Here is an 18,316-nt window from a genome sequence, read left to right as displayed (position 1 = left end):
GAGAAGCAGTCTGGCCAGAGTCACTTTGCCATGCCCAGCCTAGACCTCCCAGCCTCCTTAGCACTGTCAGGGGAAAACTGCCAAATAAAACCTCAGTAATGGTGGACACCCCTCCCCCCACCAAGCTTGATCCTCCCAGGTCAACTTCAGCCTACTGTGCTGGCAGTGAGAATTTCAAGCCAGTGGTTCTTAGCCTGCTGGACTCCGTGGGAGTGGGACCCACTGAGTGAGACCACTTGGCTTCCTGGCTTCAGACCCCTTTCCAGGGGAGTGAACGGTTCTGTCTCACTGGGGTTCCCAGCACCATTGGAGTATGAAAAAATACTCCTGCAGCTAGCTCAATGTCTTCCCAAGCAGCTGCCCAGTTTTGTGCTTGAAACTCAGAAGCCTGGTGGTGTAGGCACATAAGGTAATCTCCTGATCAGCAGATTGCATATTCATGGGAAAAGCGTAGTAACCCAGCTGGGTAGCACAGTCCCTCACAGCTTCCCTTGGCTCTGGGAGGGAGGTCCCTGGCTCCTTGCACTTCCCGGGTGAAGCAATGCCCCACCCTACTTCTGCTCACCCTCTGTGGGTTGGACCCACTGCCTAACCAGTCCCAATGAGATGAACTGGGTACCTTAGTTGGAAATGCAGAAATCATCCGCCTTCTGTGTTGGTCTAGCTGGGAGCTGCAGACTGGAACTGTTCCTATTCGGCCCTCTTGGCTCCTTCTATTCTGTACTATTTCTTCCAAAACTATTCCAAACAATTGAAAAGGAGGGACTTCTCCCTGTCTCATTTTATGAGGCCATTATCATCCTGATACCAAAACCTGGCAGAGGTACAACAAAATAGAAAACCTCAGGCCAATATTCCTGATGAACATTAATACAAAAATCTTCAGTCAAATACTGGCAAACCAAATCAAGCATCACATCAAAAAGCTTATTCAACACCATCACTTTGGCTTCATCCCCGGGATGCACGGTTGGTTCAGATAGGCAAATCAGTAAACGTAATTCATCACATAAACAGAACTAAAGACCAAAACCACATGATTATCTCAATAGGTGCCGAAAAGGCCTTTAATAAAATTCCACATCCCTTCATGTTAAAAACGCTCAATAAACCAAGCATTGATGGAACGTACCTCAAAATAATAGGAGTCATTTATGATAGCCAATATCATAATGAATGGTCAAAAGCTGGAAGTATTCTCCTTGAAAACCAGCACAAGATAAGGATGCCCTCTCTCACCACTCCTATTCAACATAGTATTGGAAGTTCTGGCCAGGGCAATCAGACAAGAGAAAGAAATAAAGCATATTCAAATAGGAAGAGAGGAAGTCAAACTGTCTCTGTTTGCAGATGACATGATCCTATATCTAGAAAACCCCATTGTCTCAGCTCAAAAGCTTCTTAAGCTGGTAAGCAACTTTTCAGCAAAGTCTCAGCATACAAAATCAATATGCAAAAATTACAAGCATTCCTACACACCAATATTAGATAAGCAGAGACCCAAATCATGAATGGACTCCGATTTACAATTGCTACAAAGAGAATAAAATACCTGGGAATACAGCCCACAAGGGAAGTGAAGGACTTCTTCAAGGAGAACTGTAAACCACTGCTGAAGGAAATCAGAGAGGACACAAACAAATGGAAAACATTCCATGCTCATGGATAAGAAGAATCAATATCATGAAAACAGCCATACTGCCCAAAGTAATTTATAGATTCAATGCTACTTCCGTTAAACTACCATAGACATTCTTCACAGAATTAGAAAAAACTACTTTAAAACTTATAGGGCACCAAAAAAAAGTCCATATAGCCAAGACAATCCTAAGCAAAAGAACAAAGCTGGAGGCATCAAGCTACCTGACTTCAAACTATACTACAAGTCTACAGTAACCAAAACAGCATGGTACTGGTACCAAAATAGACATATACACCAATGGAACAGAATAGAAATCTCAGAAATAAGACCATACATCTACAACCATCTGATCTTCAACAAGCTTTACAAAAACAAGCAATGGGGAAGGGATTCCCTATTTAATAAATGATGCTGGGAAAACTGGCTAACCATGTGCAGAAAATTGAGACTGGACCCCTTCCTTACACCTTACACAAAAATTAACTCAAGATAGATTAAAGACTTAAATGTAAAACCCAAAACTATAAAAACCCTAGAAGAAAATCTAGGCATTACCATTCAGGGCATAGGCATGAGCAAAGATTTCATGATGAAAACATCAAAAGTAATTGCAACAAAAGCAAAAATTGACAAATGGGATCTAAACAAATTAAAGAGCTTCTGCACAGCAAAAGAAACTATCATCAGAGCAAACAAGGCAACCTACAGAATGGGAGAAAATTTTTGCAAGCCACCCATCTGACAAAGGCCTAATATCCTGAATCTACAAGGAACTTAAACAAATTTACAAGAAAAAAACAAACCCCATCAAAAAGTGGGCAAAGAACATGAACAGACACTTCTCAAAAGAGGACGTTTATGTGGCCAACACACATATGAAAAAAAGGTCAACATCACTGATTAGAGAAATGCAAATCGAAACAACAATGAAATACTATTGCATGACATTCAGAATGGCAATTATTAAAAAATCAAGACACAACAGAAGCTGGTGAAGCTGTGGAGAAATAGGAACACTTTTTGACACTGTTAGTGGGAATGTAAGTTAGTTCAACCATTGTGGAGGACAGTGTGGTGATTCTTCGAAGACCTGGAACCAGAAGTACAATTTGACCCAGAAATTCTATTAGTGGATATATACCCAAAGGAATATAAACCATTCTATTATAACATGTACATGTATGTTTGTTGCAGGACTATTCACAATAACAAAGACATGGAATCAACCCAAATGCCCATCAGCAATAGACTGGATAAAGAAATTATGGTACATATATACCATGGAATACTATGCAATCATAAAAAGAAATGAGGTCATGTCCCTTGCAAGGACATGGATGGAGATGGAAGCCTTTAGCCTCAGCAAACTAACACAGGAAGAGACAACCAAACTCCACATGTTCTTATTTATAAGTAGGAGCTGAACAATGAGAACATATGGTCACAGGGAGGGGAACAACACACACTGGGGCCTACCAGGGGGCAGGAGGAGGGAGAGCATCAGGATAAATAGCTAATGCATGTGGGACTTAATACCTAGTGATGGGTTGACAGGTGCAGCAAACCACTATGATACATGTTTCCCTGTGTAACAAAGCTGCACATCCTGCACAGGTATCCTGGAACTTAAAATAAAATAAATAGAAATAAAGATCTATATGTTATTCACATTTTTCTTTACAAAGGTGAGAAAATTATACTATGTAACTATCCTATAAGAGGAACCAATTAAGTAAATTGTGATATATATCACAGTTGATTTTTATTCAGGTATTAAAATTGTAATTTTTAATGATATAGAAAATACTTATATAGCATTAAGTGAAAACAGTATACAAAGTTGTATGTTTAGTACAATCTTAATTTTTCACAAAAATGTATAGAAAAAGTTTGCAAGGAAATATGTCAAATGTGAACATTATTATTAGTTTTTTAAAGATCTTTTTTTTCTACTTTAAGTTCTGGGGTACATGTGCAGAATGTGCAGTTTTGTTACATAGGTATACACGTGCCATGGCGGTTTGCTCCACCCATCAACTCATCACCTACATTAGGTATTTCTCCTAATAGTATCCCTCCCCTAGCCCTCCACCCCCTGACAGGCGCCGGTGTGTGATGTTCCCCTCCCTATGTCCATGTGTTCTCATTGTTCAACTCCCACTTATGAGTGAGAACATGTGATGTTTGGTTTTCTGTTCCTGTGTTAGTTTGCTGAGAATGATGGTTTCCAGCTTCATCCATGTCCCTGCGAAGGACATGAACTCATTCTTTTTTATGGCTGCATAGTATTCCATGATGTATATGTGCCACATTTTCTTTATCCAGCCTAAGATTGATGGGCATTTTTTGTCCATCTGTGACAGACTGGATTAGGAAAATGTGGCACATATACACCATGGAATACTATGCAGCCATAAAAAAGGATGAGTTTGCATCCTTTGTAGGGACATGGATGCAGCTGGAAACCATCATTCTTAGCAAACTATCACAAGAACAGAAAACCAAACACCGCATGTTCTCACTCATAGGTGGGAACTGAACAATGAGATCACTTGGACTCGGGAAGGGGAACATCACACACCGGGGCCTATCATGGGGAGGGGGGAGAGGGGAGGGATTGCATTGGGAGTTAAACCTGATATAAATGACGAATTGATGGGTGCTGACGAGTTGATGGGTGCAGCACACCAACATGGCACAAGTATACATATGTAACAAACCTGCACGTTGTGCACATGTACCCTAGAACTTAAAGTATAATAAAAAAAAAAAAAAAGATTGATGAGCATTTTGGTTCCAAGTCTTTGCTATTGTGAATAGTGCTGCAATAAACATTTGTATACATGTGCCTTTATAGTAGAATGACTTATAATACTTTGGGTATATACCCAGTAATGATTGCTGGGTCAAATGGTATTTCTAGTTCTAGATCCTTGAGGAGTTGCCACACTGTCTTCCACAATGGTTGAACTAATTTACACTCCTACTAACATTGTAAAAGAACTCCTATTCTTCCACATCCTCTCCAGCATCTGTTGTTTCCTGACTTTTTAATGATCGCCACTCTAACTGGTGTGAGATGGTATCTCATTGTGGTTTTGATTTGCATTTCTCTAATGACCAGTGATGATGAGCATTTTTTCATATGTCTTTTGGCTGCATAAATGTCTTCTTTTGAGAAGTGTGTGTTATATCCTTTGCCCACGTTTTGATGGGGTTGGTTTTTTTTTTCTTCTAAATTTGTTTAAGTTCTTTCTAGATTCTAAATAAGTCCTTTGTCAGATGGATAGGTTGCAAAAATGTTCTCCCATTCTGTAGGTTACCTGTTCAAATGTGAACATCATTAATTTATGAAAACTTATGGGTGGTTTTTATCCATTTCTTTATACTTTTCAAATTTGTACTTCCTAAAATCTCTAAAATGATTGTGTTATACTTTTAGATCAGAGAAAAATAAATTTTTAAAAAAGTTATATTCCTCTTCAGCCCTCAATCTTCAGTATACAGTTCACAGTAAAGTAGTAGTATCATTTTGAGACACCCTAAGTGGTGGAAACCAAAAATCCACCTTCATGAGGATGAATCATGGCTGATGGCTCTGTAAGTTATACTGTGATCACTGTATATGTTCCTCTTCATAATCAAACGAGGCTTCTTGTTTCAATATTTAACCTGCTACTAGAATCTTGCCATGATATGCTCACAATCGGAAGTTTTTGGTTTTTGGGTTATTTTGGTTTTGCCTAAACTTAAGCCAAGATCCCCTTCCATTTTCTAGCTATGAGTAATATTACTAAACTGCATAATGGAATTATTAACCATTTGTGTGATTTATAAGTGGTAATTAGCATGTTTTATAGGACATAAAGACTTTGAAAGTTTGACCTACTATATCTTTTTGGGTTGTTTTGTGCTCTGTGATTAATTTTTCTATTGATTTTTATTAAAGGAGAGTGTTTTCCATTTTAGAAATGCTTGAGACATATTTTCATTGATGACTGGTAGTTATGGATAAAAAAATTGGGGTTGAATAGCTTAGTTAGTAGAAAGATTGGGTTACCAAACTGAACTAAAATAAATCATAAACTCAAACTCATTAAAATATATGTTCAAAAAAGTATATGTTCCCCTCTAAAGTCAACAAAAAATAGACATGTTTTAGTAAGTCTGATAAGTAACTCTCTAAATCTCTTTACTGTCTTTCTATAGGAAAAAGCAATTTCGGTATCTGCTAGAATCCAAAGGAAAAAAACCTGGTATTATCAACGAAGAAAATAATGACAGCAAAAGACCTGTAGGAGAAAACACAAATCGTGCTACATTAAATTATACTACAAGAGACTTTTATAATGAAAAGCTAGAGGTAAAACTACTGTTAATCTTAGCGATTTATTGCCAGGATATATCCCACATGGCTTGGAATTTGGGGTTTGTACATTTTACCCTTAGTTAAGTTAACTTTTTGTTTTGGAATATTTGTCAACCTTATATTACAAAGCCGGGGACAGAAGGTACCCCGGCAATTAGGGAGAAATAGAGCCCTGAAATGAAGAAGAACCCAGGGTTTCAATATTGTTATTTCAGCAGAAGAAAAAAATGTTCAAAAGAAATCTGTACTGTAAATCTGTAGCAAAAATCTAGACCAAAGCAGAACCAAGGGTCCCAATCTGTGTAAGAAGTAGGTTATAGGCTTGCTGTAGGTACTTAGCCACATCATGCCAGACCATCAGAGAACACAGCAGGACCTCCATTTGTGTTCTCCTTACTGGGGCTGTAGATGTTTTAATTCATATCTTTCATTCTACACCATTTTCGTATAATTACTTAATCATACAATTTCAACCTGTTCTATTCCTAATATAGCTACTTAGCCAGGAAAATGGGAACTAAACCGTTATGTTTTATGTGGTCAGAGGTTCAGAGTGTTTTGTTTATGAGTCTTAAAAGATAAAATATAGCTATATTGCAAAGGGGAAAGAGGCAGTTCTGGCAAATAGCACAGTGCAAATAAGGCATAGAAGTATAAAACATGTAAGGAGAGGGCCAGGAACTATAAGCAGGTCATCGTTGTGGAAGTTCAGAGATTGAGGTAGACAGTATTAAAAGATGAGACCAGAAAGATAGTAAGAGAACAATGCGAAAGAGTTTGAATGTAATCCTTTGGCCAGTAGGGGTTTCCCAGTGTTGCCAAAAGAAGAAAATGAAAGCCAAGGTGGCAGGATTATGTCTCCTTCTCTTCCTGAATACAGCTGGTTCTATGAGTGAAAAAATTAATATGTTTATAGTTGTGTTTGGTGTCTATGGGGGATTGGTTTCAGGACCTCCTGCAGATACCAAAATGCACAGATGCTCAAGTCCCTGATAAAAAATGACATAGTACATATTGCATGTAGTCAAGGCACATCCTCCCATATACTTTAAATCATTTCTAGATTACTTATAATACTACAATGCAAATGCCATGTAAATAGTTGTTATACCGTATTGTTTAGGGAATAATGACAAGAAAAGTCTATACAGATGCGATTTAAAAAAAAAATTTTCAATCTGCAGTTGTTTGAATCCACAGATGCAGAACCCATGGATATGGAGGGCCAATTATATTTAGTAAATCTAAACATGCCAATTTACATTAAAGAAATTTAGTAAAACATCAAAGAGCTGCATTTAAACCAAGAACAGTTTCACAGTAAAAACTACCAACTCTTTAAGAAACAGAGAATTCTAATGATTTTAAAATTGTTTGAGAGTATTGAAAAAGAAGGAAAACTCTTCCATGTTTTCAATACAGACAGCATAACATTGATTCCAAAAATGCCAGCATTGCATAGGAAAAGAAAAGCCAAACCATACATTTAAAAATATTGGTGCAAAACTCTTTAAAATATTGTCAGCCAGAATACAGCAGAACATTAAATGAATAACAAACATTATACCCAAGAGTAGTTTATCCTAGAAAGGCAGGAAAAATTCAGTATTAGTGAATTAATAAATTTAATGTGAAAAATCATGATTATTTCTATATTGAAAAGAAATTTCACACAATTCAATACCTATTCTTAATTTTGTAACTCAATATATAGGATAAATGGAAATTGGATAGTAAGTGTTATGCTTGATGGGGAAAGTCTGGAAACACTAGCTTAAGTAGTAGGCAGAATTCTAACTAAGGTGGCCTCTGTGATCCCCACACCCCGGTATCCATACCTTGTATGGGTGTAGGTAAAACCCGTGTCTTGCCTTTAACCAGTGGAATATGGCAAGGGTAAAGGGGTTTTGCAGACATGATTAATATCCCTAATCAGTTGACTTCGAGTTAATGAAGAGGGAGATCATCCTGAGTGAGTCTGACTTAATCTAGCAAGTCCTTTAAAAGAGGATTCAAGAGGCCGGGCGCGGTGGCTCACGCCTGTAATCCCAGCACTTTGGGAGGCCGAGGCGGGCGGATCACGAGGTCAGGAGATGGAGACCATCCTGGCTAACACGGTGAAACCCCATCTCTACTAAAAATACAAAAAAATTAGCCAGGCATGGTGGCAGGCGCCTGTAGTCCCAGCTACTTGGGAGGCTGAGGCAGGAGAATGGCGTGAACCTGGGAGGCGAAGCTTGCACTGAGCCGAGATCGCACCACTGCGCTCCAGCCTGGGCAACAGAGTGAAACTCCTTCTCAAAAACAAAAAGGAGAGGATTCAAGCTTTCCCTGAAAGATTTTTCTGTTGGCTTTGAAGAAATAAGCCCCCATGTTTTGAGAGGCTCACATGGCAGGGAACTGCAAGAAGCTTTTAGGACCTGAGAACAGCCCCAGACCAGCAGCCAACAAGAAAACAGGGATTTCATTCCCACAGCTACAAGGAACTGAATTCTGCCAACAACCACTTAGGCTTAGAAGAGGACTCTGAGCTTCAGAAATAAACACAACCTAGCCAACACCTTCATTTCAGCTTTATGAAGTCGTGAGCAGAATAGCCAGCTAAGCTGTGCCTGCGTTCCTGAAACATGGAAACTGAGCTGATAGATGCACGTTCTTTTAAGCTGTCAAGTTTGAGGTAATTTGTTAGACAGGACTAGAATACCAATGCATCACTGAAGTAAGTATCAAGCAAGGATGCCTAATATCACTATTATATTTTTCTCAATACAGATAATACAAATGAAACAAGAGAAGGAAATCAATGGTTATTTGAAAAGAAGGAAGTAAACTTATATTTGCAAATAATATTATTGAATACCTGGAAATCCCAAGAATATTAATTTAGAAATCATAAAAAGCTATAAGAAAATTCAGTAATGTAGCAGAAGTCAACAGCTTCCATATTACAAATAATAAGCAGAAAGAAGATATAAGGAAAAACCGAACTCACAGTAGCAACACAGAAAGATAATGTATCTTACAATAACCTAATAATAAATATGCAGGATCTATAAAAAGAAAACTTTTCAAACATTAGTGAAGCATACAAAAGATTTATACAAATGGAAAAACATACCATGTTTTGGATAAGAATCTCAAGCAAAATATGTCAATTTTCCTTAAGTTAACTTAAAAATTTCATTTAATCTCAATGAAAATACCAAAAACTTTTTTGTTGAGGCTTTTTGACAAGTTGATACTATAGTACATGTGGAAAAATAAACATAATTAGCTACAAAAACTCCGAAAAAGAAGAACAATGAGAAGAAGGCTAGCACTATTAGATATTAAGGCATATTATAAATACCTATCAATTAAAACAGAGTGGTTGTAAAGAAATAGTCTACTGGGATAAATGATACTGAGGAAATGGGATATTCAAGCAGAAAAGCATATTGAACCCCTTCTTTGCACCATGCAACAAAAAATTAACTCCAGACCAAATAAAAACCCAAGTATTAAAAGCAAAAGTTTCAAGTTTTTATTTTAATAAGAAGAGAAATCTTTATGATCTTGATTGGATTGGCTATGATTTTTTAACACCATAGATGCACAAACCATAAAGGAAAATGTTTTGGTAAACTGGACAGTCATCCAAGGTGATTGTGGTTTTTTTTTTCTACATTGCCCAGTCTGTCCCTGAACTCCTAGGCATAAGAAATCCTCCTACCTCGTCCTTCCAAGTAGCCGAAACTACAGGCATGCAGATTTTTAAAAACAGATAGCTTCAATGCAGTCATGTAAACCTTGTTTCCCATTTATAAAATGGAGATATGGATTAAATCCTAATACAAGTACCATTATAGTTAAAATTACTCTGTAACAAACCCCACTGTTGACCTTCTTTTTCCCAAACCATCTTGATAACAACAAAATTCTAGTTTAATGAAATAATATAAACCATATTGTATAGAGTTTATCTCATCAGGATTGAACTTGTAAAATACTTGCTTTATGAACCCCACAGGGATCTTGTGAGACAAAAAGAGATGAGTATATGAAAGCATTTGGAAATGGAAAAAGCATTACCCAAGGAGCAACAACTCCTTGACGGGTCAGGGCAAGAGAGGAAGTAAAGACAGGGAATGTTGACTCCTGCTTTGAGAAATTTTAAAGAGGAAAGAAGGAATCTGAAGCCCCAAAATATTTGGAAAGAAACACTAATCTAACAATCAGGAGATGTGGATTTGAGCCCCTAATTCTACTTCTGAGTACTTGAAAGACCTTGCTCAAGTCCCTTAATCACTCTCTCGACTCACAGCCCAGCATTCCTTCACTTATACCACGCTCCTTACATCTTGAAAAATATTTAAATCACTGCAGCACAAAGTGCTCAGTTTCTCTTCCATACATCCTGAGTTATTGAGAAAATTAATTGAGGTAAGTTCTTCCAAATCAGGTTAAGCAGATCCTTTCATTATACATGTCATAAATCTGTTGCTTGGTAGTTGTCCATCTATTCTCCTGACTCATCTAAAAAAGATTTAAGATGGACGTAGAATCATAGTGCCGAAAGGGACTTTAAAGAATGTAATCCTATTCTTAGATGAGGAAAACTGGAAACTCAGACGAGTTACTGAGGGTCATGTTGAATTATTGACTGAGCCACCTCTAGAATGGAGTCCTAATTCTGACCTTGAACACGTTCACAATATATCATGGTGCTTTCTCAAGTTTTCTTGACCACCCCATTGCAAAGGGCTCTCTCTTTTCTGAACACTGTTTGTAATTTGCTGTCTGAACATTTTACTCAGCATGTATCTACTGTTTTATGTTTTTAGTTGACTTTTTGTATGTGCAGGCCATCTCCCAACTAGACTGTAAGTTCTTCAAGGGCTAGATTAGAGAGTTTTCTCTACGGAAGTATTAATAGAAGATGCTTAATCCTGAGCAGATCTCTCAATCTCTATAGACCTTATTTCCCATTTATAAAATGGAGATATGGATTAAATCCTAATACAAGTACCATTATAGTTAAAATTGCTCTATAACAAACCCCACTGTTGACCTTCTTTTTCCCAAACCATCTTCATAACAACAAAATTGTAGTTTAATGAAATAATATAAACAATATTGTATAGAGTTTACCTCATCAGGATTGAACTTGTAAAATACTTGCTTTATGAATCCCACAGGGATATTGTGAGACAAAAAGAGATGAGTATATGAAAGCATTTGGGAATGGAAAAAGCATTACTCAAGGAGCAACAACTCCTTGACGAGTCAGGGCAAGAGAGGTGTCTCTAACGTGCTTTCAATGGGATCATCCTGGACAGGCAGAGTGAGTTGTCCTGGCAGACACCTGATGAGTTATAGGGTATATTGTAAGGAGATGCAGAATAATTGGCTTGGAGGAGAGGAGAAATGATGAAGTAAAAATGCTTTCAAACACAGTTACTAAATTAAGGATTATTATAGAAGATACAATTTTGTATCAACATGTTCCTAGAGAAACAATGGAAGTAACTATAGCAGAAAATTTTAAAGGACTGTAAATTATACTGTGCCAATTATGAATAATTTATTTTCATTTGTATAATATGTAAATGATTTAACAAAATATATCATTTACTTGTTTTAATTTTTGTTATCCTAAATTATTATAAAAAATCTTCCAATCTTTATAGAATTTTGTCTTTTTAAATCCAAAATTCTATTTTAAGCAATTCAGGAATCTGTAAAAGAAGCATTCACTAAATGTGCTCTATGCCTTCTACTTGTAAATGCATTGCTTGTAAAATATTGCTCTAAAATGAGCAAACTAAAATGTTGCTGATCTCTAGTGATTCACACTTGTCCTTCTTTGTAGGAGTTCCTCTGTAGTGCAGATTTACTGAGTGCTAAAAGGGAGCAGCTACATTCTGTTCTCATCAACAAGCTAACTTAGTATATATAGGTGGCTAAGGTTCAAATTGTAGTATTTCAGAGTGAGAGAAGTTCATCAGAGAAGAGGCCAGCTGGAACCATTTGTTGCTTATCACACATCAAAATCTGTACATATTTCTATGATAGGTCAATCTATGACTTATTGTTTTAGTACATGACTATATCAAATCAGCATGTTGACCCGTGAATGGTGAGTGATTACTTAGAGGTGCCTTATATATCGTAAGAAAATTCTTAAAATATGCCTCTGTTAAGGAAAGTTAGTGCAATTTGGACTTATTATTAACTTACATTAATTAATCAGGAATTTAAAACATATTTTGTTTTAAAAATCATAAGCATTTGGGCCAGGTGTGGTGGCTCATGCCTGTAATCCCAGCTCTTTGGGAGGCTGAGGTGGGTGGATTTCTTGAGTTCAAGAGTTTGAGACCAGCCTAGGCAACATGGCACAGCCACGTCTCTACAAAAAAATATAAAAATTAGCTGGGTGTGGTGGTGCACACCTGTGGTCACAACTGCTCAAGAAGGTGAGGTGGGAGGGTCGCTTGAGCCTGGGAGGCAGAGGTTGCAGTGAGCGGAGATCATGCCACTACACTTTAGCCTGGACATCAGAGTGAGACCCTGTCTCCAAAAAATAAATTAAGTTACATTAAATTAAATTAAATTAAATTAAAAATCATAAGCATTGGGAAAAAGAAGAAAAATATTAAAAAGGAGGAAAGCATACTAATGTTCTCAGAACTCAGAAACAATCTTTTCTTTTTCTTTCTTTCTTTCTTTCTTTCTTTCTTTCTTTCTTTCTTTCTTTCTTTCTTTTTTCTTTCTTTTCTTTCTTTCTTTCCATTTTTTAGACCGAGTCTCACTCTGTCACCCAGGCTGGAGTCCAGTGGCGCGATCTTGGCTCACTACAAGCTCTACCTCCTGGGTTCACTCCATTTCCTGCCTCAGCCTCCTGCGTAGCTAGGACTACAGGCACCTACCACCACACCCGGCTAATTTTTTGTGTTTTTTTTAGTAGAGATGGGGTTTCACCGTGTTAACCAGGACGGTCTCAATCTCCAGACCTCGTGATCCACCCGCCTCAGCCTCCCAAAGTGCTGGGATTACAGGCGTGAGCCAAGAACTCAGAAACAATCTTAATGAGACTTCAATATATTTCCTTCAATAGTTTTTATGCATTCTTTTCTAACTTTTTAATAAAAACTTCAAACATACAGCAAAGTTGAAAGAATTTTACAGTAAACATCCATACATCCAAAACCTACACTCAACTGTTAGCATCATACTATACAGTGTACTTACTTTATCACATATCTATGTATCTATCCATCCATCAGTCTACCTTGGGATTTTTTAAATTCATTTCACAGTGATTGCAGACATTAGTATGCTTCTGCCTAAATAATTCAGCGTGCATTTCATTAATTGGAATTCAGTATTCTATAGAGTATTTTTCTTTGTAAATTTTACCATTTAGAGGTAAAACTTATATAGTGAAATGTAAATCTTAGGTGTACAATTGCTGAGTTTTGACAAATCATACATTCATATAACCCAAACCCTATCAAAACATTTTTATTTTTTTCACATAACATTATGATGTAAGCATTTTTTCTTATTATGAATCTTTCTTATTTTTATTTTATTTTACTTTTAAATATTTTATCTTTTAGATATGGGGTACAGTGCAGATTTGTTACATGAGAGTATTATGTGATGCTGGGTTTTGGAGTATGGATCCTGTCACCCTAGTAATGAGCATAGTACCAGATAGGTAGTTATTTAACCCACACCCCTACTACCCTCTATGTTGTTCCCATATTTATGTTGTTCCTGTCTTCCATGTGTGCTCAGTGCTTAGCTCCCACTTATAAGTGAGAATATGCAACTTGGTTTTCTGTTTCTGCATTAATTTGCTTAAGGTTATGGCCTCCAGTTCCATCTATGTTGCTGCAAAGGACAGGATTTCACTCTTTGTTATGGCTGTGTAGTTAGTATTCCATGGTGTATATATACTATATTCTCTTTATCCAGTCTACCATTGATGGGCACCTGGGTTGATTCCGTGTCTTTGCTATTGTGAATAGTGCAGCAGAGAACATACGACTGCATGTGTCTTTTTGGTAGAATGATTTATTTTCTTTGTAGTATATACCCAGTAATGGGATTGTTGGGCCAAATGGTAGCTCTGTTTTAAGTTATTTAAGAAATCACCAGACTGCTTTCCACAGTGGCTGGACTAACTTAATTATATTCCCACCAGCAGTGTATGAGAGTTCCTTTTTCTCCACAGCCTTGCCAGCATCTGTTGTCTTTTCACTTTTTAGTAATAGCCATTCTGACTGGTGTGAGATGGTATCTCACTGTGGTTTTGATTTGCATTTCTCTGATGATTAGTGATGCTGAGCACTTTTTCGTATCCTTGTTGGCCACTTGTATGTTTTTCTTTGAGAAGTATCTGTTCCTGTCCTTTGCCCATTTTTTAAATGGGGTTATTTGGTTTTTGCTTGATGATTTAAATTCCCTATAGATTCTGGATATTAAGCCTTTGTCAGATACATAATTTGCAAATATCTTCTCCCATTCTGTAGGTTGTCTGCTCTCTTGATAGTTTCTTTTGCTGTGCAAAAGCTCTTTAGTTTAATTAAGTCCCATTTGTCCGTTTTTGTTTTTGTTGCAATTACTTTTGGGGACTTAGCCAAAAATTCTTTGCCAAGGCCAACATCGAGAAGAGTTTTCCAGAATTTTTATAGTTTGAGGTCTTACATTTAAATTTTTAATTCCTTTTAATTTTTGTATATGGTGAAAGATAGGAAAGCTTCAGTCTTCTGCATATAGCTAGCCAGTTATCTCAGCACCATTTATGGAATAGGGAGTCCTTTCCCCATTGCTTGTTTTTGTCAACCTTGTTGAAGACCGGATGGTTTTTGGTATGCAGCTTTATTTCTGAGTTTTCTATTCTGTTCCATTGGTCTATGTGTCTGTTTTTTACCAGTACCAAGCTGTTTTGGTTACTGTGGCTTAATAGTATAGTTTGGAGTCAGGTAGCATAATGCCTCTGGCTTTGTTTTGTTTTGTTTTTTTGTTTGTTTGTTTGTTTTTGCTTAGGATTGCTTTGGCTATTTGGGCTCTTTTTTGGTTCCATATGAATTTTAGAATGTTTTTTCTAATTCTGTGAAGAATGACATTGGGAATTTGATATAAATAGCATTGAACTGTAAATTGCTTTGGGCAATATGGCCATTTTTATGATATTGATTCTTCCAATCCATCAGCAGGGAATGTTTTTCCATTTATTTGTATCATCTCTGATTTCTTTCAGCAGTGTCTTGTAGTTCTCCTTGTAGAGATCTTTCACCTTCTTAGTTAGAATACAGCTAGAATACAGTTAGAATACACCTAGGTATTTCATTGTCTTTGTGGCTATTGTAAGTGGGATTGTGTTCTTGATTTCATTCTCAGCCTGGATGTTGTTGGTGTATAGAAACGCTACTGAATTTTGTACATTGATTTTATATCCTGAAGCTTTACTAAAGTTGTTTCAATTCAAGAGCCTTTTGGCAGAGTCTTTAGGATTTTCTAGGTATAGAAATTATATTGTCGGCAAAGAGAGAGAGTTTGACTTCTTTTCCTATTTAGATGCTTTTTCATTTCTTTCTCTTACCTGACCGTTCTGGCTAGGACCTCCTAGAAATCTTCGTAGGTATAGTTTTAATGACAATATCTGCGATTTTTAGCATTTTGTTTGTTTGTTTGTTTGTTTTGTTTTGTTTTTTGAGACAGAGTCTTGCTCTGTCACCCAGGTGGAGTGCAGTGCTGTGACCTCAGCTCACTACAACTTCCGTCTCCTAGGTTCAAGCAGTTCTCCTGCCTCAGCCTCCCGTGTAGCTGGGACTACAGGCGTGTGCCACAATGCTAGCTAATTTTTATGTTTTTAGTAGAGATGGGGTTTCACCATGCTGGCCAGGCTAGTCTCGAACTCCTGACTCAAGTGATCCACCCGCCTTGGCCTCCCAAAGTGCTGGGATTACAGGTGTGAGCCACTGCACTGGGCCAAATTTTTTTTCTTTTTTTTATAGAAACAGGGTCTCACTCTGTTACTCAAGCTGGAGTGCAATGGCATGATCATAGCTGAAACTATAGCCTTGAACTCCTGGGCTCAAACGATTCTCCCACCTCAGCCTCCCAAGTACCTGGAACTATAGGTATGTGCTATTAAACCTGGCTAAATTTTTTATTCTTGTTTTTCTGTAGAGATGGAGTCTCACTATGTTGCCCAGGCTGGTCTTGAGTTCTTGGCCTTAAGCGATCCTCCTGCCTTGGCCTCCCAAAGTGCTGGGATTACAGATGTGAGCTACCATGCCTGGCCTATGATATTTTAAATTTAACTCATTTAATTTATCTTGAAATTATTTTGGTGTTTTGACTTAAGTTGGAGATTTAAATGGATCCTTTTCCAAGTAGTTAAATCTATTGTCTCATTGATATTTATTACTTTCCTTCTTCATTGATGTGCATTACTTCCCTTATAATTCTGATTATCTGATGTGTTACATTGATTCTTACATATATATTTTACTTTCTATGATCATGCCTTGATGCTCTCCAGAAGTATCAATAGCCAAAATAAATGTTAAATTCTTGCATTAAACAAAATCACTTTGTTTTAGCCTCTGTGATGAAATTGGGGCACAATGCTCAAATATCCTCTGGCCCCAAAATTCCTCTGTTGTGTTTAGAACCAGGTTTTTCATTTGCACACTGCCAGACCCAGAAGTTGAGTGGGAGACCTATTTCTTTAGAAGGCAATGTACTGGATCCCAGGTTTATATATGTTTACTCTTCCTCCTTGTACACTTTCCGCCAACTTTCTCCAAATGGTCAAGGCTGCGTAAGTCAGTGTAGTGTACCATTTTATGCTTTTCCGTAATAGAGGGTAAATTCAGAGTATAGGTACTTAAAGTATTACATAGATATTAACTAGTATCATACCAATTGAAATTATCACTATCTGTATCTTGATACATTTACCACAGGAATCTGTGAGTCTGCATTCAGCTGACTTGTATGAGCTAAATGACCTGAACTGAGATAGGAGAAATAGTAGTTATGATTCAACAATTCCAGTAAAGAAACACATTTTCTAGCAGAGCTGTCCGACAGAGGTAGGAGTAGACTGAGAAGGACTGAGGCCCTTGTTGTTATCTTTACTCAAGCAGAACTCTCTGTCAGCAGTGACTAGGAAAGAATTCCTGCTCTGAGGAGTAGGTAGGGGAGGGATAGGGGGTCAGAATAAATTATTTCCATTTTTTGTGGTTCAGCTAATTGTTGCTTTGACTTTTGGATTAGTTATGATTTAATGCAAAACTTTCCTTTTTTTAAACAGGAAATAAAGGAAAAGAAGAAATTCTGTAAAACGTATATAGAAGACCTTGTGAAGGAAGCCACAGAAATCAACATGAAAAATGAGGCTTTGCAGAAGCTTTGGCCACAGATGTTCATTGAGCTTGTTAGGGATGCAGTTATAGAAATTCGCAATAAAAATTCCTATATGAAGCTCTGCCTACAGCAGATAACAGACCAAAAATAAAGATGGCCTTTAGTTACAGTTGATTTTGGCAGTTTTATTTTTTGAAGGTTGAAAATATGCAGGTTATACATGTTAAAACAACACTATCCTATAAACTAGAAAGACTAGTATTAAAGCATTATTGCCCACTGTTCTCATAGCTAAAAGTTAAGAAGGAAATAAGGAGAAAGGAAGGATTAATTTCCTGTATGTGATGACCAAACAACCTCTGGGAGCTAAGCAGTTTTCAGAGCTGGCGTGGCACTGCATCCTTGGTTCTTGCTTTGATTGGTGCCCTGCTACAGCCCAAAGCACGTAGTATTTGCTGATGATTCAGCATGAGCTGCATCTACCTACTTTTAGCTGATAATTTTCAGTTATTTCCCTTTTTATTTTATGTCATGATTTCAAAACCAAAAATATGTTCTTTTTATGAGTGAAGAATAAACTTACTAATAAATTAGTAAAAATAAAGTATGTTTGCCTCAATTCGGTCAGAATTGTCATATTTATTGTATGTTCCTCTTTAGTTAGATACGGTCCCTGCTGTTCACCTATATGGAGGATGCCCCATTCTTCTAGGGATGCATTCTCAGGGAGCCACAAGAGGTCCTGGGAATCACTATGGACAGAAAATATGAAAATGAGTCAAAACTGGGATAGGAAGAAAATGTTTTGTCTTAGGAGATCCTGAGTGACTGTAAAATGCTGTTATAAATTAGTAAGTCTGCTTCTCTGCAAGGTGTTTCCTTCCATTGTTAGCTCTCAGGGGCTCTTTTAATAGACAGGCATGTGTACCTGTGCCTCA

The 18,316-nt window shown here is 37.2% G+C and overlaps 1 protein-coding gene across 6 annotated transcripts in view; it reads left to right on the top strand.

The window, feature by feature from the left end:
- Positions 1-17,982, top strand: part of LRRC49 (leucine rich repeat containing 49) — a 163,779-nt gene extending 145,797 nt beyond the window's left edge. For 3 of the 6 annotated variants that reach the window (XM_033189544.1, XM_033189543.1, XM_033189545.1), the window contains 2 exons: positions 5,852-6,005; positions 17,326-17,552. In XM_033189544.1, the coding sequence (XP_033045435.1) occupies positions 5,852-6,005; positions 17,326-17,529 (358 nt within the window). In that variant the 3' untranslated portion in view covers positions 17,530-17,552. Of the gene's footprint in view, positions 1-5,851; positions 6,006-17,325 lie in introns of all 6 variants that reach the window. The other 3 variants (XM_033189541.1, XM_033189540.1, XM_033189542.1) reach the window with 3 other exon arrangements.
- The last annotated feature ends 334 nt before the right edge of the window (positions 17,983-18,316 follow it).

This window comes from Trachypithecus francoisi, unplaced genomic scaffold (genome assembly GCF_009764315.1).
Source record: "Trachypithecus francoisi isolate TF-2019V2 unplaced genomic scaffold, Tfra_2.0 Lachesis_group3, whole genome shotgun sequence".
NCBI classification, from domain to species: Eukaryota; Metazoa; Chordata; class Mammalia; order Primates; family Cercopithecidae; genus Trachypithecus; species Trachypithecus francoisi.
This window is presented reverse-complemented; position numbering and strand designations above follow the sequence as displayed.